This window comes from Trichoderma gamsii (genome assembly GCF_001481775.2).
Source record: "Trichoderma gamsii strain T6085 chromosome Unknown Scaffold_4.2, whole genome shotgun sequence".
NCBI lineage: Eukaryota > Fungi > Ascomycota > Sordariomycetes > Hypocreales > Hypocreaceae > Trichoderma > Trichoderma gamsii.
The window spans coordinates 817,340-838,457 of NW_020171341.1; the positions used below are offsets into that span (position 1 = coordinate 817,340).

Sequence of the window (21,118 nt, forward strand, 5' to 3'; positions counted from 1 at the left end):
TCAGTCGATAAACGCTTTGTTTACCGAGCAAATAGAGGAGCAAGCCTTTGATGCACTCTCACTCACATAGCCTCGCCAACGGTACGCCTATTCTCCATCGATAGCTCCACGGCTATTTGCCTCCCACAGAGCTTTAAATCTGCTGCGGCCAGGGGACTGCAAGAGCTCTCGTGGTGATCCAACTTCAACAACGCGGCCCTTCTCCATGACCACGACGCGGTCGAAATCGAGAATTGTCGCGAGATGATGGGCGATGGAGATAACGGTGTGGTTCTTGAAATGCGTATTGATGGTGGTGCGGACCAGTTGCTCGGTTTCTTTATCTAAGCTGTCATTTGTTATTCTGTTAGTCGCCCAGATTTCAATGGTTTGGATGAGTGGCTATGAGTTAATAATACTTACCTACTGCTAGCCTCGTCAAGGAGCACAACTTTGCCGCAATCTTTCTTCAACACAGCTCTCGCAAGGAAAAACAACTGCTTCTGCCCATGGCTAAGCATATCCTCTTCGAAAGTAGCATCAAGGCCACCTCGTGCGTCGATTACGTTCCATAAATTGACTGCTTGGAGAGCTTCAATAATGGCACCTTGAGGATATGAGGACGAAGGATCGATATTTTGGCGTATCGTGCCGGGGAGGACGAATTGGTCTTGAGCTACGGTGATAAGACGAGAGCGGATAACTTCCCGGGAGATGGTGTTCAAGGGAATGGAATCAATGCTTAGAGTACCAGAAGAGGGGTCGAGTAGGCGGAGGATGCTGAGAAGAAGAGATGATTTTCCACTGTTAAGAAATGTATTTGACATTAGCTGTAGAAACAGGGACCTAAAAGAGAGGTGGAGGGTTAAACATACCTTCCTGTACGCCCACACACTCCAACTTTTTCGCCAGGCTTCAAATCCAGGGTAACGCCATCGAGAGCCTTGATATCACCATTATCGCCATACGACGCTTCAAGGTCACGTATGACAACATGTCCTCGGTTAGGCCAGTCGACAGGCGGCTCTTGATTCTCTCCCCAAAGACTCTCGTTTGGGGTCTCCTCTGCAAATTGCTTGATACGAGCAACAGCCCCGATAGAAGTCTCAATAGAAGTCCAGAATTGGATGAGCATGTTGAGCGTTTCGCTCATGGAAATGAGCTGGACTAGAGATACACCGGCGAGTCCAACTGAGACGGAACCGCGAAGTTTGACGGCAAAACCAACAACGAGGAGAGCGAGTGCCGTGGTGATGAGATCGAGCACGAGGACAAGCCAGCGCTGGACCATGATGAGCAGATAAAAGGGCCGCTGAGACCGGTCGACTAATTGGTGGTTCTTCAAGATGGCTTGTTTTTGCCATCCAAAGGCCCGGATGGTGGAAATCCCGGAGAGTGTCTCCATGAACTGCGTGTAGACGGGGGCTTTTTCTTCGAGATCGAGAAGACGAAGCTGTCGTGATGTGCGGAGGTAGCCACGCTGGAGGAAGTAGTATAACGCTGCGAGAAAGGGGAAGCTGATGGCTACGTAGTAGGATGAGGCAGCGAGAAGGCCTGCTCTAGCGAGGACTCCGAAGAAGCCTATTTATGGTGCGTTCAACTTAGTACTCGTAGATATGTATATAGATAGTTGAGGTTTTACTAACTTGCTATTGTTATCACGAGGGCGAGCGGAAGGTTATTGTCTAGAATGCCAATATCTTGGGAGAATCTAGATGACTGATGTGAGCATTCTAGACTTTCATAAAAAAAAGAGATTAAGTCGCCTACCTCGTAGTAATAGCCCCCAAGTCGGTGGTCGTGAAGAGCGATAATGGTGCACTAAAATGATGAGCTTTGGGGGTGTATCTCATGGAAGCTACGAGAAATGAACGTACCTAATGACTGCTGAGAGAAGCCTGTGGTGAAGAGATAGTCCAGACTTTGCTGCAATGGTAACGAGAACGAACCTTTGTCCGTTAATCCTTGGAAACCTTTTCGGAGGATACGTTGACAGTTATTTACTTACCATATGAGCAAGGCAAACCAGAAGATGCCAACTACTTGCAAGACGGCGTAGACTCCGAGATATAAGCCTGGTCGATTATGTCCTTGTGCATTTGAATCTGACCAGAATTCTAGCCAAACAGCTGTTATTTTTTTCGTCAGCAAATAGCATCACAAAGAGAAAAAACCAACGTCATCATCCAGCTTACTTGGAAAGCTCTGTAAGAAAGCCCAGATGATTTCAAGGCCAAGCAAGGTAACGATGAACAGCGTCCCAATACTGCCAAAATAGTACTTGTAGACCGTCGAATCTCCTGTCTGCCTACGCTTATCGTCCTTGGCTTCAATCTGCTTCGCTTTGTATTCAACCTTTGGTACAGAGGGTTCAGCTGCAGACTCGGAGGATATCTCATCCTGGCCAGCGTCAGTAACAGAGATAGACTTGTTCTCCTTTAAAGACTGAACGTATCCACCCGCAGTTGAGAGCGTTTCGAAAGATCCTTGCTCTACAATCTTGCCTTCGCGGCCTAGAGCAATGATGTGGTCTGCGGATGTGAGGAAGTCGACTTAAAAGGCCACATTAGCATATAGTCTTTCACGAGGCAGCAAAGCTGCAAACGAACCTGATTGCGTAGCCAAAAGAATAGTTGTCTTCCATTTTCTCAGCAGCCCAATATTGGAGGAGAACAAATTCTTGAAGATGCGTTGCGAGGTAGCATTGTCTAATCCGCTAAAGATGTCGTCGAATAGAGCGATTTGCGGTCGAGAATAGACGGCTCTAGCCAGCGCCTTGCAAGAAAATAACGGAATCAGATGATCTTTCTTTTCGGTTTGCGGGAAGTTATTCTAGATTAACTCACCACACGTTGCTTCTGGCCGCCACTAAGAGCAAGTCCCTTGCTACCCACAACGGTGAAGTCGCCCTGAGGGAGCTGCCTAAAGTCTTCTTCAAGCTCGCACGCTTTAACGGTTTGGTCATATAGGTCTTGGTCAAAATGAGAGTATCCTAGGATGTTGTCTCGGATTGTTTGATTCTGGATATGTTGAGCTTGACTCTTTTCCTCGTGAGAGAATTGTAAATTGCTTACCATGATCCAAGGAGTTTGTTCACACCAAGAAAGACGGCCTCTAACCATATAAACCTTTCCTTTAGAATGAGGTACCTCTCCCAAGAGACCTTTGAGCAATGTTGTCTTGCCAGATGCAACGGGGCCTATTACGAGAGCAAACTGGCCGCTGCTAAGGGTGAAGGTGACATTGCTCAGAATAGATCGATCTGGCGAGCAGTCAAATGTAGCATCCTCAACGTCGATGGCGGCTGTCAAGTTGTGCGAAGTATTTGACGATATACTATGAGAAGCAAGAAGCCTAAAGTTCTGAAGCTCGATCAAACCAGCCTCTTCACCAATCACCGCAGTTGAGGTATCAGTATTGGCCACCTCGATCATCCGATACTCATCTCGAGTAGACTTGACCAAGAAGCTTTGAATACGATCAAAAGCACCAAAAGCAGCACTTAAATCAAGAACCACCTCAAAAACCCAAAACAGAGGCTGGGCGAGTAGCGTGATAAGTGACAGCGCGGCAAACATTCTCGTCGGGTCGAGTACTTGACCTGTTGCCGCTGTAATGCCTTGAAACATGCCAAAGGCAAGGACTGGAGATAAGAGCAGCGGCACTTGCGCAACTGAAGATGTCACAGCGCTCATTACTCTAAAGGGCTTGGAAGCGGCGATTTCTTGAACGCGGAGAGCGGCAATGGTGTCGGATAGATGCTTGGAGAGACCGGACATTTTGATGCTCTTGATGTGGCCAATCATGGCAGAAGTGATTCCTGAAAATGTTTAGAAAACTCATCTGCACAACTAAGAACTGCATAGAGAAAGATGGGCAATTGATCAAACGTCGCCTATAAAACTTACCAACTCGCTTTTGAGTCTTCTCCAGCCAGCCAACGCGATACTTCTTCGCAAGAGGTGAAACAAGCATAGTCGCTACCAACGAGATAGCAGATATGATGATAGGCCCTGCCGCCGCATATCCAATCTGTTGGCTCAAGAGCCATGTCGCAATGGCAATTTGGATGATATTGGCCCAGAATTCGTGAATCTCTCTCATAGCACGGCCAATGACATCGACCTGTTGCACCAACAAAGCAAGAGGTTGTTATCTTAGCACACGTTTTAACAATGGAAGCAAAAGACGGATATCAGCACATGGCAACTTACATCAGAAGACATGAGAGTCAAGGCGGCAGAATCGTCAACCACATCGACGCTCACTTCCGTAACCTTGGAAAACACCGCCGAAACGAGGATTCCTCGGAGCATCGTCACGCACCGGCCGTTTTGATGCCAGTAAAGAGCCTGCGTGGCTGCAATACCAATGTACACGAGTCCATAGGCGCCAACGAGCCCGTAGCCAACGTTCACAGACTGCGACTCGTCGTTGAGAAAGCCGAGAAAGCGGGTCAGGACCAGGGGCTGGCAGATGGTAAAAGCGAGCAGGGCAAGCCGTGGGACAATGACAGAGAAGAGAGCAGAGCGAAGGGAAGCGATGCAGCATAAAACGAGACGATGCTTGCTCGCCTGGGTTGAGGGAGATGCTGGATAGAGAGCAGATTTCCATCGAGTTAGTAAAGGTTGATGGGCTCGACAAAGCTTCAGCTCTGTTGAGCGTTCTACGATTTATAATTTAAAGTGACGTATGTCTTGTATTGTATTCTTTTACGACTATCTAATAGGGAATTGGGAGAGAAGAGGGTAAAGCACCAACCTTTCCGCCAGTGCCACCAAAACCTCTCGCTCAAGCTCGAGACGCTCATCTCCTCGTCCAGCGGAAACAAGTCCGCCGGCCGCAGCAGACGCCGGAAGCCCGTCCGGAGAAGTGGAGCCACCCACGCGAACACGGCCCGGCTGTACAAACCGGACGTCTCTTCCGGGGCGAGTGTCGGCCGGCCAACAACGTGGCTCGCCTTTTCTCGTGCCTCGAGAACCAGCAGTGCCGTCTTGAGAGCAAAAGACGCTGTGAGAACAGCCTGGATGGACGTCGCAGAGAGGGCGATCCACACGGTGCGCAGGACAGCAGCATCGAGCAGCAGAGACGCGAGCAAGAAGAGATTCAAGAGTGAGGAGGGGTGGAGGGATCTGGCATGTTCATAATACGAGAGGGCGCAGGCCATGAGGCTGGAGATGAAGGAGATACTTGCCGCGGCAACGGACACGCTGTTGAGACGCGCCGGTCCATGGTGAGTTGCCCAGAGCGCGATGAGGACCAGCTGGAGAGCAGCGAGGCAGCCTGTGACGGACTGTAGAACACAGAGGAGGGGACGGAGGCAATGAGTTTCTGTTTTGATGCCTTCGTGGGAGCGTATCTGGCGGTTAAGCGACTTACCAGCTTGATCACACGCGACGCTTGGTCGACCACTTTGATCGGCGACTTACGCAGTTGAAAAAGCCGCAGCGGCGCCATGAGGACGAGCATCGCAGCGGGCAGAAGCACAAAGATGGACTGCTCAAAGACGAGGGTGAAGTCGAAGCCATCGCGACAGGCGGCGTCGACGACAGGGCCAAAGGCAGCGTCTGCGGTGGGGGCGCAGAGGGGGATGGAAGATATATTCATGATGAAGCAAGATGTCAATTTTACTTCGGTTGAAAAAAATAAAGGTGAAGATGAAGAAAACAAAGCCGATCGAGGAAATGGGGGATGAGCTGCTTTTAAGCGCGTGTAAGCTGGGCCTAAATGGGAATTGAAGGATTGCCGGCTAATATTGCATTCATGTTATCAGCAGCTATCTCGGCGCTGCTACACCTAATCCGCGGTAGCGACAAAGATCTTTTGTCGAGGCAAGGCCCAATATTACCTGCCGTTTCAGGCAATGGTTCTGATATCGTTTCAAAGACCTATGAGATACTACTGACGGGCGTGCTATTTGCGCATTTTCCTTGGTCTGGGAGCAGAGTCAATGCAATTGAGCTCAACTGGCGCCAAGACTAGTATCTTTACTTGGACCCGTTATAAGATAAACACTCTCAACTATTGAAGTCAACAACAAAGGCACACGTTATGATGCAGTCGATCTCGAAGCAAATTATTTCTACCGCTGTCTACATTGCTCCTTACAGCAGCTGAATTAAACACTTCCAGCAATAGCTAGCTCTGTACGCGCGTTTTCAGCCGCATAGAACCAGCCTCAATTATAGACGTTGGTCCGGCGCCAACCGTACCGAGGCAAACCGATTTGTAGCAGGAAACAGGTAATCTACAAACATCATCTACATATCGTAGTACACATCAGCGCCCAAAAAGAAACGAATATTTAGAAGAAAAAAAAAATATCCACGTGGTTTTAACAGATTTATTTCAAAGCTTCTTTACGCTCTATGGCATTCTATCCCACAGGTGCTCTCTCTAGCAACGTTGCGTCTTGCTTCGTGTAAACATCCGCCATGCATCATTCCCTTCTTTCGCTTATAAAATAAGGGCGATTTACTCGGGAGTCTTGTTGGCGTCAAACTCGTACTTGACCTTGAGCTCCTCGACCAGCTCGACGTACTTCTTCTGGGCCTCGGCGGGGTCGGTGATGCCCTCCTCCTCGTAGGCGGCCTCCCAGGCCTTCCACTTGGCGCGGGCCTGCAAAAGAAGATGAAAGAGTTAGTATTAGAAAAAAGAATGCAACAAGTTGGGAAAGAAGAGCTCTTGTTTGCGCAACGTACCTCGAAGGAGAACCGTGAAGGCTCGTCAGACTTCTTGAACTCAAAGCCCTTGCCAATCTTGAAAAGGGCTATAGAAGACGTAAATGAATCAGCACAAGGTCCCCATTTGCATGTTTGTGCATTTCCACGTTTCTGTTCTCATAGTCATAACAAACGCCTCCGTCGTCTTTCCAACCATTTCCAGCTCTTTCTAAGGGAACGGAAAATCATCGCATACCGTAGAGGCGCAACAGGTCGTCGTTGCTAGGCTTCTTGGTCAACTGCTTGACCTCGACCAGGGCCTTGGAAAACTCGGGAGACTCGGGAGCCGACATGATGAAAGATGACTTATTTCTTTTTCTCGGTGTATGATTAAAAGAAAAGGAAGAAAGAAAGGTATGGTCCGATTCAAGAAAAAGAAGCTCCCCTTGGTAGCTCAGCGGGGTAAAACCAATGAAGCTAGCTGTCTAAAGGGGGGAACGCCCAAAAGGAGGGGCAGATGACGAGCATGAACCTCTGTTGGGACCGATTGGCTTGGCTGAGGAGCACAGAATCACATGTCGGATGCATCAGCTGCAGCTCCTGATAATGATGATAATCCTCACATTTCACGTGAGACGCAGTCTTCTAGAATTACAGAGCAACGCAATGGAAATATACGATTGTAGCGAGAAATAAAACACAGGCCTTCCACTTCGGCGACGTCTTATGAGTTCAAAACCAACTGCACTTCATTTGATTACCTGCATTCCCAGTCTATGCATGCACACTTCCAAAAACAGATATATACCTACCTATCCTTACATCTGCAAACCATTATCAACCAATCTCGCTATCTGGTTCACGCTCACAAAGAAAAGATAAAACACCCAAAAATAGTTTCCCTCCATATAGAATCTGCCCACATCTTCTCTCTCTCCATCCACCGCCAATTCCTCTCCTTCGTTAACCCCTCTTCTCATCTTCAATCTCCCTCTGCAGCTGCTCCAGGATCTGCTCGCGAGACCGCAAGTGAGCTTCTAGGCCATCCACCTGTTCACGCACCGTCTCCAAGTCATCCGAGATGCTCTTCAGGTTTCCGCCTACGGCGCTCTTGCCTTTGCCCTCTTCCAAGTCTCTCAGCTCTCGTCGCTTATAGTCCAAAAGCTGATCCAGCTCCTTCTTGACGAGCGCCGGTTTGGTATCGCGCTTCCCGCCCTTGCGCCTCTCTGCAATCTCCTCTACCTTTCGCATCTTGTCGTCCAAATCCTGCAGCTGGCGCTTGAGTCTGACTTCCTCCCAGTCTTCTGTCTTCTCCGTCGAAAAGTCGGTGCCCGCTGTCTTGAAGCCGCTGCGTCCGAGTCTTGTCAAGTACTGGTCGCCAAACTTGGCCTTCTTACCCGTTGTTGTAGAATCATCTGCCCTCGTAGCCCATCGTGACGAGACTCCTGTCCTTTGGTTGTCAACCTGGTAGTCGATCTGGTTACGCTCAAAGCTTGATCGCAGTGAGGCAGGTACTGAGCGGGGAATGCGGTATCCGTCGTGTCGGTTGTTGAGAATATGCAGGAACGCGAGACATGCGTCCTTGTTGATGCTGGAGGACGCAGAGGGGTTGATAAGGTTCCAAGCAGATCGAACGTCTGTATCGGGAACATCTAGGGAGTCGTAAAGATCCTCAAGGGATGCGACTACATTCGGGTTAATATCTGGTGCGACTCATCTTGGCAAAGGTCACAAAGGGGTCATCTAACATGCTACTTCTCCTCGCATATCCCGATTCTCTTGGTAAATCTGCTCGTACTTGGCCTTGTCCTCGGGCTTCATATACCACTCAAACCCATCTTTCAGGCCGGGGGTGTCATCCTCGTCTTCGACTTGCTCAAATTGTGGCTGCTTCCCTGTGATGGCTTTTGTGGCTTGCACCAGATGGGCTTTCGATTCCGGGATCATCCAGTCGGGCAGAGTCTTTGGTACGTCGGCATATTCCTAGCAAACGCGGAACTTCATTAGTTTTATAGCCCACACCATTGAGAGCGCGTCTTCGAGTATTTTGAGAGGGTAGATGGCTTACTCCGTTTAGGATATCAAAGATAAGCCGCATAGCAACGCAAAACTCCTCAAAGTCCAGGTTTCCATCGTTATCCACGTCCGCCAAATCCCACACCCTTTCTAGCTGGTCATCGCGGAGGCCACTGTTCTTGAGCACGGGCGCAGCCTGTTCTCCAGTAAGGAACTGTCCGCCGCCTGTTCTGTCGACAAAGATATTCCAGTAGGTCTCAATTTCCTTCTGCTCAATCTTGGGAGGCATCGTCTCTGGAGCTCTCGGATCGATCCGAGGAGTGCCGCTCTTGGGGTGTTTGATTGGAATCAGCTCTCGAGACTCGATCTGCAGTCGCCAGGCGCAACTGAAAAAGGCGCAAAGAAAAGGACCGTGACGCCAAGCAGAGCACCAAAAAAATCGCGAGAGCGCAAAGACAGCCGCAAGGGACGAGAGTGAGCGAACGGGTGCAGAAGCAAGGAGTCGCAAGCGAGTGACGAAGCTACGGGCGTTCCCTCTAGCGATGCCCAGTACGGAGAGACCTTAGAGCGTGTACATGCGCCTTGTACCTGGACGCTACCTGGAATGGACGGGGTACATGTGCCTGTGCCCGGATTGGCGGAGCCTAGGGCCTCGCTTTTCGGCTATGCGAATTTGAATACAGGGACCCGAGTGGCGCTACACTATCGATCTATGCTCATTCTGTGCTTCTCCATTGCAGAAAAGGTAAATTTGAGTAAGAAATTTTTATAGTTTGCTTCCGCGACCATCAGGTACCTACATATTCCAATAAGTCAATCCATATCTCGGTGCTATGAATCGGTAGGCTTGGCTCTCGTGCCATGACACAATACATGTTTCATAGACGTATAAGCGGCCTACTTGCATATTTTTTGATAAGCCGTCACGCTTCTACAGGTCGATCATTTAAACTGGCCAATCATAGTCACTTAATTTTCTTTGCGCCCCACGCGACAGCCCGAGAAGGGGGGAAAAGGTCCAGGGTCCATCCAGTTAGAGGGGCGTCCATTTTCTTTTCACATTGTCGGAGACATTGTCAGTCGGGGATTTGTTGCCGGGGCATAATTTCATACCACTATTTAAGCTTGATACCCAATCGCCACGCAGGAGTCTCGAGTGGCCATTCTTGTTTTCAATTAAACGGCGTCTTTGATTTCTTCTTCTTTTCTATAGATACGATCGTTAGATCTCAAACAAACAAGCAGCAATGTCGACAACCACCACCACCACGACGGCCCAGCCGATTACGGCTGAAGCTATGCTTCGTCTCTTCCCGGACATCGATACCACCAGCGAGGCACTGACGGGCCACGACGAGGAGCAAATCAGGCTCATGGACGAGGTCTGTATCGTCACAGACGAGAACGATGCGCCCATTGGAACTGCGAGCAAGAAGATTTGTACGAAGCTCTCTCTCTCTCTCTCTCTCCCCCTTGAATCATGAAATGGCGGGGCATGGTCATGGCAGTTCTGTCGGCTAACAATACGACTTCTTCAACGTATAGGCCACCTGATGACCAACATCGACAAGGGACTCTTGCACCGTGCCTTTTCCGTCTTCCTCTTCAACGACAAGAACGAGCTGCTCCTCCAGCAGCGCGCCACTGAGAAGATCACCTTCCCCGACATGTGGACCAACACATGTTGCTCGCACCCTCTGAGCATTCCCACCGAGACTGGCGCAAACCTGGTCGACTCCATTGCTGGAGCGAAGCGTGCTGCTCAGCGCAAGCTGGAGCACGAGCTTGGCATCAAGAAGGAGCAGGTCCCCTTTGAGGATTTCCACTTCCTCACCCGAATTCACTACAAGGCTCCTAGCGACGGCAAATGGGGCGAGCACGAGAGTACGAGATTTGAACAACTCCCAACCCTCGAATGAAGACATTTAAGCTAACGGGTACTCTTGTAACAGTTGACTACATCCTCTTCATCAAGGCCAACGTCGACCTCAAACCCAACGAGAATGAAGTGCAGGCCGTCCAATACGTCACCCCCGAGAGCCTCAAGAAGCAATTCGAAGACCCCAGCCTCAAGTTTACCCCCTGGTTCAAGCTGATCTGCAACTCTATGCTCTTCCAGTGGTGGGAGAGCTTAGACTCTGGTCTGGAGAAGTACACCAACGAGCAGGAGATTCGACGCATGCTGTAAGGAGTACTAAGTTTACGTGAATACGAATACGACTTAGGTGTGTGGCGAGGAAACGTAATGTGGATGAGCGAGCGAATTCGGCACAATGTGCGTCTCTTCTTTTTCTTCTCCAAGGAAGACGATGATACCAAAGACGATAGAAGCTATTGGGGTTCAATATACGGCTAGATTTGCTTGTATTTGTTGAGAATCTCTATTAGAATATTTCTTATAGCAAAATTAGATGCGGTAGTGTCATAACCAAGATATCAGTACGCGAACCAGTGCATATGGGATCAGTGATGATCGCGTGGCATCGACGACGTAATTACAGGAAACCTCTGATTATGAAACTCGAATCTGGGATTTGTTACACGCAGGTGGCTTATTGAAAACGTTCTCGTACTCGTATCAGAATTCGTATATCTGTGTTGCAACTTGGTCTAAAGCCATGAGCTACCCTAGAGATGTGTAGGAGATTCGCGTGCTTTTGCCACTGACAGCGCAGCTCTTCTTGAGAGTTAACAAAGTTAAGGATGAACTGAATGAAAATAGTCTAGCACTTGAGAGAATGATCATGATCAGATTGATGTAGTTTCTTTGTCATCTTTACTATCAATGATGTCAACACTGTAACTAGCCACATGTAGTTACCTATCCCATACTTCATGAGAAGAACAGCCCTTGAGCTTATGTGCCCAACTGTATATCCTATGGAATCGTCAAACACTATTCGTTTGCCTGTGTCACACGATTCCTACCTATGGCAAGCAAGCACTAAATCCAAGGTTAGAATGTCGTATATGTGGAATCCATACAATAGAGTTTCGTTCACATGCAAATCCGTGTTCTCCATGTGAGCGCCATTCCCGCAACGCTATTATATAACAATAACGCCAATGATTGAATGCAATTCATTCTTAGGCTATCATGTGTTCTTTAATGCAAACGTTAGTTCATCATTACCCCAGAACCCTCAAAGAAGGTTCTCCTTCCCCGCAATATACATGCCGCGTCTGGCATCCCATCATCAGCAACACGTTTGGCACGAGACCCGGCACGCATGCCTGGCCGTCTCATTGTGTTTATTATCGGCAGATAAGGGAAGGAGAGAATCTAAATGCAGCCAACCAGCTGTGCCTTTATCCCCCACGCCCTCCAGCAGCTTACATACACTTTACATAATGGGGGTTTCGAGGACGCATTGATGGACAAAAGTTTGGGTTCCCATCATATCCATTCTCTAACCCATTCATGTATCTTATCATGAAAGTCTGGAACGCCCAATGAATAGTCACGGCCAATATCTAGGCATTTCGGTGAACTATTCATGCTTCAAGCCTACATCTTTATCGTCTCTCTCCATCTATAGCGGCTTACCGGTGGCTCATTGTCCATTTTCCGGGGGAGGCTCCAGGCGGCCCCATCCACCAACTGCTAGCGCTGAGGCCCGCTGCAGGGCGCGCGGGGCCGCTCTGGTTCATCCGCCAAATCCAGTACAAGCTCGCCGGCAGACTCCGCACGCGTTGATATGGGCGTCAACGGCGGAGAGGTGCGAGATAGCAGCCTGTTGCGGTTAGGCTTAGGGGTTGGAGAGAGAAGGGATCTAGATAACAGATTCCGAGGTGAATGGGCAGATGGCCTCCACAGTACATGTATGTACAAGTGCGTGTACCTGTATCTGACTGTGATTGACTGTCACTGATACCGATAGATAGGTGTATCTGTATCCCGCTGTAGTTTCGGGTTGTCAAAGACGCTCTCAGTGGCATCAACTCGAAGCAACTAGACTATACAGGTACATGTATCATCAAAAATCCGAGGCTCCGTTGGCCACACCGTCAAGCCCACCCGACCGAGGCGGCGTATCATCTGACCCAAAGCCTGACCGCGGCGGTCCGCCAATCGTGGATCCCCTCAGCCAAACCCGGCCAACCAAGCGTGGGGAGCCGTCCACACGCCATAGATCTTGGCTGCCATAACTTGCTGCTCTTATCTCTTTGTTTCTGGACAAGTTGCCGCGTTCCGGTGTCATCGGAGCCTTGCTCCTCCCGTATCATTGCCATGGCTTTGCTAGCGGCCGCAGAGACAAGTAATCTAGTGGTGTTAGTCGTAACTCCTATTCCAGTGGTTTGCGTGTGTGTTAGTCCGTAAAACGACGATTTCGTAGCAGGGTGCAGATCCGCGTCAGATCCCTACAAAACCCCCCATCTTAGCAGACAAAGTAACCCTTCTTTCTCTTCCTTTTCCACCTCTTGCTTCACCTGGGGACTTTTTTCTTCGATCTGATCTAACTCCGATCTGGTAAACAGTCTGCCTACACGACAGCATCTCGCCAAGAATAGCAACACTTTAACCCACTGCCGGATATAAGGCTAACAAGAAATAACAAGAGAGGTTAAAGGAACGGGGAAGGGAAAAGAGAAAGACTCAAAACTGGGCCTAGGTCATCCATACTGAGGGCTTGGGAACGAGGCTATCCTTTTTGTATTCCCCTCTTTGGATCTTGTGTTAGAAGAAGTCGCCTGCTTCAACTACTGCTCTTGACGCACTTTACTCTGACTATTGGTCAACATCATCACTGCTCTCACAAATCCTCGTCCAATTGTGGTCTCCGTCTCCATTCTTCACCCTCTGCATAGACGATATCCATCTGGGTCGTCGTCAGTGAAGTGATTGATTGCTTGACTGGTTACTTGACTGGTTATTCATCACAGCACGCATCTTCGCCCTCCACCTTTTCTTGAGCTCCAACAACTACTAAAACAAACCCATCGATATTCACCCAACATATACTGCTCAACTCGGCTTATTTCTCCCTTTCTCCATCTCTCTCTTCCATACCCCCTATATCTTCAAACTTGACGGTCCTGGGGCCTTAAAATCCACATTGATGTCGGTTGACCTACGCGACTGTCTCAATTGCCTGCAACACCCCTCCAGGTTTATGCCCATCTCGAGATCACAACTCTCAAGAGTCCATACCGGCGATAGTGCCCATAATATAATACGTGAGTAGAACTCGTACAGAGTCCCCATCTGAATCAATTCATGATCATTACTAAACCAAGCGCCTCTTTCGATGCGGTTTCCACATATACAGGAAGTATTGAGTGAATGGAAAGAGTGAAATCAGCAACTCTAAAATCAAGAAAAGACAAAACAAATAAGCAAAAAGAAAATCATAAAATCAATACCTTTAGCCCAACATGGCGCACGTTATAAGCAAAACCGCCGTTGATACCATCACGACCACTGTCGCCTCCACTGCCGCCGCAACGGCCATCGTGGACCGCCGCCGCTCTCTCGTCCCTCAGTCCTGGGAAAAGTCTGTCCGCAAGATTGGCCTGACTGAGTGCGAGCAGGCGGGAGTCTCACTCGCCCACGCCTTCGCCGCCGATGCTTTGAGCATGTATCTCCTCGACGGCGACGAAACGGATCGTTACTCGGACGAAACCAAATGGAAGCTTCACGTCCACATCATGACGTATCTGGTGTCCGCCCATTGCTACAGCGGCCTGGTCACAACCATTGGCCCGGACTATGATTGCGTGGCGTTGTGGTGAGTTCTGTCTTATACTCTCGTCGTGGGATATACCATGCTGATGAACTCGCCTTAGGATGCCTCCTGGGATGCACATGGATGACTGGTGGACCATCTTCCGAAGCGGCATGTGGCGCCTCTATTACCAGCTTGGCTCAGAGGGCCGCAAGCGCTACTATGAAGATGTGCTGCCTCTCCTGCACGAGACAATGGACGAAGTCATGGGAGACCGTGAGTACTATTACCTTGCTTATATCGGAACCAAGCCCAGCGCCAGGGGCAAAGGCTATGCCAAGAAGCTCATCATGGACATGGCCGCAAAGGTGAGCGGGATCTCTGTATATAAAGGGATAGACGAGACTGAAGAGTTAACCATTCCGCATAGGCTGATACCGAGAACCGCGCCATGTACCTCGAATCCAGCTCCAGCGAAAATATCAGCTACTACGAGCGCTTCGGCTTCAAGTACCGCAAGGAAATCTCCTTCAAGAGAGGACCGGTGCCTGTGCCGCTGTACATCATGGTGCGCGAGCCAGTAGCCGTAGCAGCCAAAGTAGTCGAAGAAGTGTTGCCAACGCTGGACCAGATTGAGACTGTCAAGGTCTAATGTCTGCGTGAAGTTGGCTACTTCAGCTTCGTTTGGTATGAGAAATGTGAGGATGACAAGATTGTTGATAAGTTTGAACCCCCTTCTGTTTCGTTCTCTCCTTCACATGGCTCTTTTGAATTTGAATGTTGCGTGGCATGGAAATCGGTTGCTCAGTCGCTCATTAATGTCATCATGCGTTGAAGTAAGCTTGAGTTTGGACAGATTTTGTATTTTAACGTACGTTCGTTATTGCTTGTTGCTGTTTTTGTCATCCTGTTAAGTGAGATACCTTTTTCAACTCACTTGACCAAATCCTGTCTCTACCGTACACTAGGTATTATATATCAAAGAAAAGATTTTGCGTCGGTGTCAAACTGCTCCTAGTAATCTAAAATCGCCCATGTCTCGTCATCCACAGTTGTATATATCAGGCCCTGTCCCAAAAGCTCGTCTGCCGCAGTGATGACTTCCCGCATTCCCATGCCCGTCCCTCCCGTAATGTTGCTCAGATGCATTCCGTCGTTGCCCCCAGGTGTGTCGTTCAAGTAGCTGTATACTTTCTTAGCAGCAGCGCTGCATCCAGAGAGCTTGCTGGGGAGTTGGGCGCCACCAGCGCCGGCATTGAAGCCGTCGCCGCCGTCAACGAACATGCTATCTCCGTTGGCGTTTCCTCCTGCACCGGCAGGGCCTTGGGTGTTTACTAGATGCACGTAGGTTGCCTCCAGCAGGTGGTAGTTGACCTCGTTGAAGTCTGTCACTGGCCGGATGACGTGGGCTCCAACGTGTCGCTTATTGGAAAAGGACTTTAGGCGGCCCCATACGCGGATGTGTGAATCAATCTCGAAGCCGGGTTCTGCGTCGCCTTGCTTGTCTGCGTCGATCCACTTCTTGACGTCAATCTGCCCTGTGCCGTCGTCGACCCGGATTGTCAGGTTGGTCTGCTGTGGGTTTATGCTGCGGACTTGGCCGACGAATGTGATTTGTGTGATGGGAGTGCCGTCCACTTTGAATTCTGCACCAGAGTACGGCTCCTCTGCGTCGAGGATTTGCTTGATTGTCAAGGGTCGTAATGATTCATCCTGGTATGACTGTTGAACTCGGGATACGTCAGCCTTGAGACTCCGGGTGTACGCAACATCAAACGAGGAAGCACTGAGCTGACCTTGCCGCCACCACCTTGGCTGCCTTGCTGTGAACCCCCTCCAGCGAAGAAGCCGCCAGAATCATCGCCGCCTTGGGCGCCGTAGCTAGTTTTGGAGTATCCGTCGTAGGCAGCTGTAAGAAAGAAATGAGCACAAAGTAGTCAAAAATACAAATGGGGTTTGCCTTACACATTACGGCGACAGTGATGTGGTGAACGCTGGCTTTTCTCGAAAGTGGGAGACGCGTTTGAAGCGCGCCCTGTTTAATGGATTTTGCCCCGCGACAAGCTAGGCACGAGCGTGAGCACGAGCACGAGCAGTGGGCTGACTCAGCAGCTGAATCCAGGTACCGTAGTGCCTTTACATGACTTTACGGTAATTTTTTTTTTGAATGTAGCAATCGTTGACCTCTACTCTATTGCCTTTGCAATAATCAAAAATTGACCCAAATGCACGTGGCTTGTTTGTAATCAGATACCTGCTCAGATTCGAGATGCGTAGAATAATCCCAATCTAGAAGTTGGAGACTTTTACCCTCGGTACGACATAGTAGATACGTAGGTAGTAGGTACTGTAGCGCATGCATAGTGGCTCGCTGTAATACCTACATGGACCTACATGCAAGGCACTCACTGTATCAACACCACATTCTATTGTGCGATTCAATGAAATGCTGCTTTCAAGACCCATCTCACACAGCTCATCCTTCAACCAATTATGAACTGCTATCTCATTTTTCTAATCAATTATCATCTAAGCAGGCATATATAAATCAATAGCACCGTCACGAGATTCCCGCACGGCATCTCCAACAGCGCCGGCCAATAAGCGCTCCGCATCTTCAGCCTCGGCAAGAATTCCAGCCGGGGTTCGCATAATAGCCTGCCTGACTCGAACTGGGTGGCCGGGAACGCTGCCAGTCAAACCACGGAGCATGATCGCTTGATCGCATAAGCCGGGGTTGACATCAACAACAAAGTCGCCTTTCCACCGTGTTCTACACAAGTCTTCCCACGGCCACCAATTAATACCCGGGCCACTGTCTTTATTCTTTTCTTTTCTTCTCTTGATCTCCTTGCCACGTTCATAGCGATAGCGTTGCGTTGACTTGCTCCTGTGTTTCTGTCTGCGCCCTCATCAACACCAACCCCAACATCACCAACACGCAATCGTCACATCCACATCCGCATCCGCCATGGGGAGATCCCAGACCGCGACCCTCCCGCTGATTCCTCTCCCTCGCGGGACTGTCCTGCTCCCCGGCCTCGCCTACCGCGTCACCGTCAACTCTAGCCGCCCCGACCTGCCGGCCCTTCTCGCCTACGTCTACGAGCTCGCCGCATCAAAGGGCCCGGATGGCCGCATCGATTCCATCCCGATAGCGTGTGTGCCGGTGTCTTCCCCGCTGGTCGGCCCGGACGGCCAGCTGCTCATCACCAATGGCGAGGACCCAGAGAGTGCCCGTGTCGACTCGGTCAACCCGGGCACCGCAAAGAAGGACGATCTGTTTGGCTTTGGAGTCGCTGCCAAGATCGTCGGCATCGATGGACGCGGATCCGGCGAGTTCGCACTGCGCGTGGAGGGCACGAGTAGGATTAGACTGGACGCAATAGTTCGCGAGCGTCCTTTCTTCGAGGCCAAGGCGACTTACTATGAAGACGAAGGTAGGTTGTCTCATACCCATGTCCCCCTCATTCGAATTCCTTTGGTTGTCTGAGCTTGGATTTCTAATCTCAGTCTGCTTTAACCAGTCGATGTCACCGACAAGCAGCTGCAAGACCTGTTCAGCCTGCTAAAAATGCGCTCAAGAGAGCTGGTGACGATCCTACGCATCTCGTCATTGCTCCCGCGCACAGGCGGCCCTGCTCTCTCACCCGCCGTCACAAAACGATTAGAGATGCTCATTATGAGAAGGGAGTTGAAGGAGGCTGGGCTGCTGGCTGATTTCATGGCCAACCTTCTCGATGGTACCCATGAAGAAAAGCTCGGCATCCTAGCCGCCCTGGATATCAAGGTCAGGCTCACCAAGGTTATCGAGCTCCTGGAGCGCCAGGTTGGCGGTATCAAGAACAACTTCAAGATTACTACATTCACAACAGTCCCGGTCCAAATCATCGATCGATTAAATGAGAACCCTACTAGGAGGCCAAATACGATGCCTCCAATGGCCGGCATGGGGCTTTTGCCACCTCCAGGAGGGAACGATCAAAACGAAGACCAAGACGCCAACGAGCTTGACGAGCTCAAGAAGAAACTGCAGGCAGCAAATTTGCCACAAGAAGCCTCCAAGTCCGTGGATAGGGAACTGCGCCGGCTGCAGAGAATGCCGCCCATGAATCAAGAATACCAGGTCACGAGGAATTGGCTGGAGACGATATCGGAAATCCCCTGGACCGCGGCCACAAATGATCGGCTCGGGGCTGATACGCTAACCAAAGCTCGGCGGCAGCTTGATCTCGACCACTATGGCCTAGACAAGGTCAAGAGGAGGCTCATCGAGTACCTGGCCGTCTTGAGATTGAAGCAGTCCATCAATGACGATATGGAGGAGCAGATTCGCAAGGCCGAAGCTGATGCCGCTGTTGCTGAAAAGGCAATCACCGACGGCAAGAGCAGCGACACCGCCGAAGTAGCAGAAGACGTTGCTCAAAACGACGCCAGTCGACAAGAGGCGTCCGAATCCGAACTCGCCAAGCTCCAAGTGCTCAAGTCCAAGCGCACAGTCGACAAGTCGCCCATCATGCTCCTCATCGGACCCCCCGGCGTAGGAAAAACCAGCCTGGCCAAATCGGTTGCAACTGCTCTGGGCCGCAAGTTCCACCGCATCTCCTTAGGCGGTGTCAGAGACGAAGCTGAAATTCGTGGCCACAGGAGGACTTACGTGGCGGCCATGCCCGGACTCATCGTGCAAGGCCTCAGAAAGGTCGGTGTGGCGAACCCAGTCTTTCTGCTCGACGAGATTGACAAGATTGGTTCGGCGAGTGTACACGGCGATCCCTCGGCCGCCATGCTCGAGGTTCTAGACCCGGAGCAGAACCACAACTTCCAGGATCACTACGTCGGCATGCCGGTCGATTTGTCCAAGGTCCTCTTCATCGCCACCGCCAACAGCCTGGACACCATCCCCGGTCCTCTGTTGGACCGCATGGAGATGATCTATCTTCCTGGCTACACCACGCTTGAGAAGCGCCACATTGCCATCCAGCATCTGATCCCCAAGCAGCTCCGGTCCAACGGACTGGCGGATGACCAGGTCGAGTTCAGCCAGGAGGTGGTATCCAAAATCATCGAGTCGTACACCCGTGAGTCAGGGGTTCGCAATCTGGAACGTGAAATTGGCTCTGTATGTCGCGCCAAGGCTGTCGAGTACGCAGAGGCGAGAGACAATAACGCCCTGGAGACGTACCGGCCGCAGCTGACGCTTGATGACATTGAGCAGATTTTGGGCATTGAGAAGTATGAGGAGGAAATCGCCGAGAAGACCAGTCGTCCGGGCATTGTAACGGGACTTGTGGCCTACAGCACCGGTGGCAACGGCAGCATCCTCTTTATCGAAGTTGCTGACATGCCCGGCAATGGACGAGTACAGCTTACGGGCAAGCTGGGCGACGTTCTCAAGGAGAGTGTTGAAGTTGCCCTCACCTGGGTCAAAGCCCATGCCTATGAACTGAGCCTTACCTCTGATCCACACGTCGATATCATGAAGGATCGCAGTATTCACGTCCACTGCCCTTCAGGAGCGATTCCCAAGGATGGACCCAGCAGTGGTATCGGCCAGGCCATTGCCTTGATCTCACTATTCTCTGGCAAACCAGTGCCACCTACGATGGCTATGACGGTACGCTCTTTTCCCCTTTCATCATTACCCAAATCCAAGCAGTCTCTGCCCAACAACCCAAAACCCCTCCTTCTTTCCCCCTTCTCCCCCGTACACCAACCTTGACTGATATAGGCTGACGTGACATGGAAACACAGGGCGAGATATCCCTCCGCGGCCGAGTCACCGCTGTCGGAGGTATCAAGGAAAAACTCATCGGTGCCCTCCGAGCGGGGGTTAAGACGGTGCTACTCCCAGCACAGAACCGCAAGGACGCCAAGGATCTTCCTCAGGAAGTCAAGGATGGCCTAGAGATACTCCATGTAAAGTGAGTCAAATTCTTTCTGTCCCTCTCTGTGCTTCTGCCCCCTCCTCAAACTTCCACTCTTACACACTTATATCTCTTGACTGTACTGGCTTGCATTCAAAGATGCATCTTGCTTCCCCATATCATCATCACCACCAAAAAGGGTTAGAAAAAAATGCTATGAGAGAAGCAGTGTTACTAACTTCAATGGTAAAATAGCCACATTTGGGATGCGATCCGACTGGTCTGGCCTGATTCCCACTGGGCCGAAGATCACCAGTACGCTGGCATCGAGAGTCGTCTATAAGGATTACTACTAGTTTGCTTTGTCTGCTGGCGTCCCGGAATTCTGTCCTTGTGTCTTGCATTTGATCAGGCACCCTTGTTGTAACCCTAATCCAGCGTCATATATATATAAAAAAGGGAGCTGGGAGCGTGGCATAGTCTTGAAATGTATCAGATCTGAGACAAGACATTGATCAGATCATACAGATCTTTGGTATCGTACGCTATGTCTGCTACAAGCGATAGCTCTTGATTTAAGACAATAATATCCAAATACTAGTACTTGTATATCATCTGTCTCTACGTCGATCCGGCAATCGGGATTGCGGGATAAGAGTGTTCGAGGTTTTTTCCTTTCTATCTTTCCATTTACAGCGATAGGTAGCGTTCTTCACGTACCTCCTCTTCCCAGCGGGCTTTTGTGCGATGCTGTCACTGCATCCTCGCGCCACAGGAAGCGAGCTGCGTATTGAGCTCTGTTGTTTGAGAACCCTTGTATATTCTTCTGCGTCAAAAAAAAAAAAAAAAAAAAAAAAAAAAAAAAAAAAAAAAAAAAAAAAAAAAAAGAACCATTTCCCAACACGCCGCTCTTCCGATCCCTCTTCCGATC

At 50.1% G+C, this 21,118-nt stretch overlaps 7 protein-coding genes across 7 annotated transcripts; 3 read left to right on the top strand and 4 right to left on the bottom strand.

Annotated features, from left to right (window-relative positions):
• Nucleotides 1–87: 87 nt before the first annotated feature.
• On the bottom strand, nucleotides 88–3,954 carry TGAM01_v201706 (hypothetical protein; the record flags this gene model as incomplete). The annotated part of the gene is made up of 11 exons (XM_024548824.1): nucleotides 88–328; nucleotides 403–783; nucleotides 855–1,560; nucleotides 1,626–1,690; nucleotides 1,750–1,800; nucleotides 1,857–1,928; nucleotides 1,988–2,108; nucleotides 2,175–2,531; nucleotides 2,589–2,787; nucleotides 2,826–3,799; nucleotides 3,888–3,954. The coding sequence occupies 11 exons, from the start codon at nucleotides 3,952–3,954 to the stop codon at nucleotides 88–90; spliced, it is 3,234 nt and encodes a 1,077-aa protein (XP_024406435.1).
• A 2,499-nt stretch (nucleotides 3,955–6,453) lies between these two features.
• Nucleotides 6,454–6,994, bottom strand: TGAM01_v201707 (hypothetical protein; the record flags this gene model as incomplete). Its single annotated transcript, XM_018807262.1, has 3 exons — nucleotides 6,454–6,597; nucleotides 6,681–6,748; nucleotides 6,898–6,994. 3 exons carry the CDS (start codon nucleotides 6,992–6,994, stop codon nucleotides 6,454–6,456), a joined length of 309 nt encoding a protein of 102 aa, XP_018659596.1.
• A 610-nt stretch (nucleotides 6,995–7,604) lies between these two features.
• Nucleotides 7,605–8,946, bottom strand: TGAM01_v201708 (actin cytoskeleton-regulatory complex protein END3; the record flags this gene model as incomplete). Its single annotated transcript, XM_018807263.1, has 3 exons — nucleotides 7,605–8,326; nucleotides 8,390–8,624; nucleotides 8,710–8,946. The coding sequence occupies 3 exons, from the start codon at nucleotides 8,944–8,946 to the stop codon at nucleotides 7,605–7,607; spliced, it is 1,194 nt and encodes a 397-aa protein (XP_018659597.1).
• A 958-nt stretch (nucleotides 8,947–9,904) lies between these two features.
• TGAM01_v201709 (isopentenyl-diphosphate delta-isomerase) lies at nucleotides 9,905–10,845 on the top strand (the record flags this gene model as incomplete). Its single annotated transcript, XM_018807264.1, has 3 exons — nucleotides 9,905–10,097; nucleotides 10,203–10,541; nucleotides 10,610–10,845. The coding sequence occupies 3 exons, from the start codon at nucleotides 9,905–9,907 to the stop codon at nucleotides 10,843–10,845; spliced, it is 768 nt and encodes a 255-aa protein (XP_018659598.1).
• Nucleotides 10,846–14,033: 3,188 nt separating this feature from the next.
• Nucleotides 14,034–14,975, top strand: TGAM01_v201710 (acetyltransferase; the record flags this gene model as incomplete). The annotated part of the gene is made up of 3 exons (XM_018807265.1): nucleotides 14,034–14,386; nucleotides 14,445–14,691; nucleotides 14,754–14,975. 3 exons carry the CDS (start codon nucleotides 14,034–14,036, stop codon nucleotides 14,973–14,975), a joined length of 822 nt encoding a protein of 273 aa, XP_018659599.1.
• Nucleotides 14,976–15,337: 362 nt separating this feature from the next.
• Nucleotides 15,338–17,035, bottom strand: TGAM01_v201711 (replication factor A2; the record flags this gene model as incomplete). The annotated part of the gene is made up of 3 exons (XM_018807266.1): nucleotides 15,338–16,045; nucleotides 16,120–16,232; nucleotides 16,882–17,035. 3 exons carry the CDS (start codon nucleotides 17,033–17,035, stop codon nucleotides 15,338–15,340), a joined length of 975 nt encoding a protein of 324 aa, XP_018659600.1.
• Nucleotides 17,036–17,294: 259 nt separating this feature from the next.
• TGAM01_v201712 (hypothetical protein) lies at nucleotides 17,295–20,530 on the top strand (the record flags this gene model as incomplete). Its single annotated transcript, XM_018807267.2, has 4 exons — nucleotides 17,295–17,763; nucleotides 17,851–19,937; nucleotides 20,075–20,244; nucleotides 20,443–20,530. 4 exons carry the CDS (start codon nucleotides 17,295–17,297, stop codon nucleotides 20,528–20,530), a joined length of 2,814 nt encoding a protein of 937 aa, XP_018659601.2.
• Between the last annotated feature and the right edge of the window lie 588 nt (nucleotides 20,531–21,118).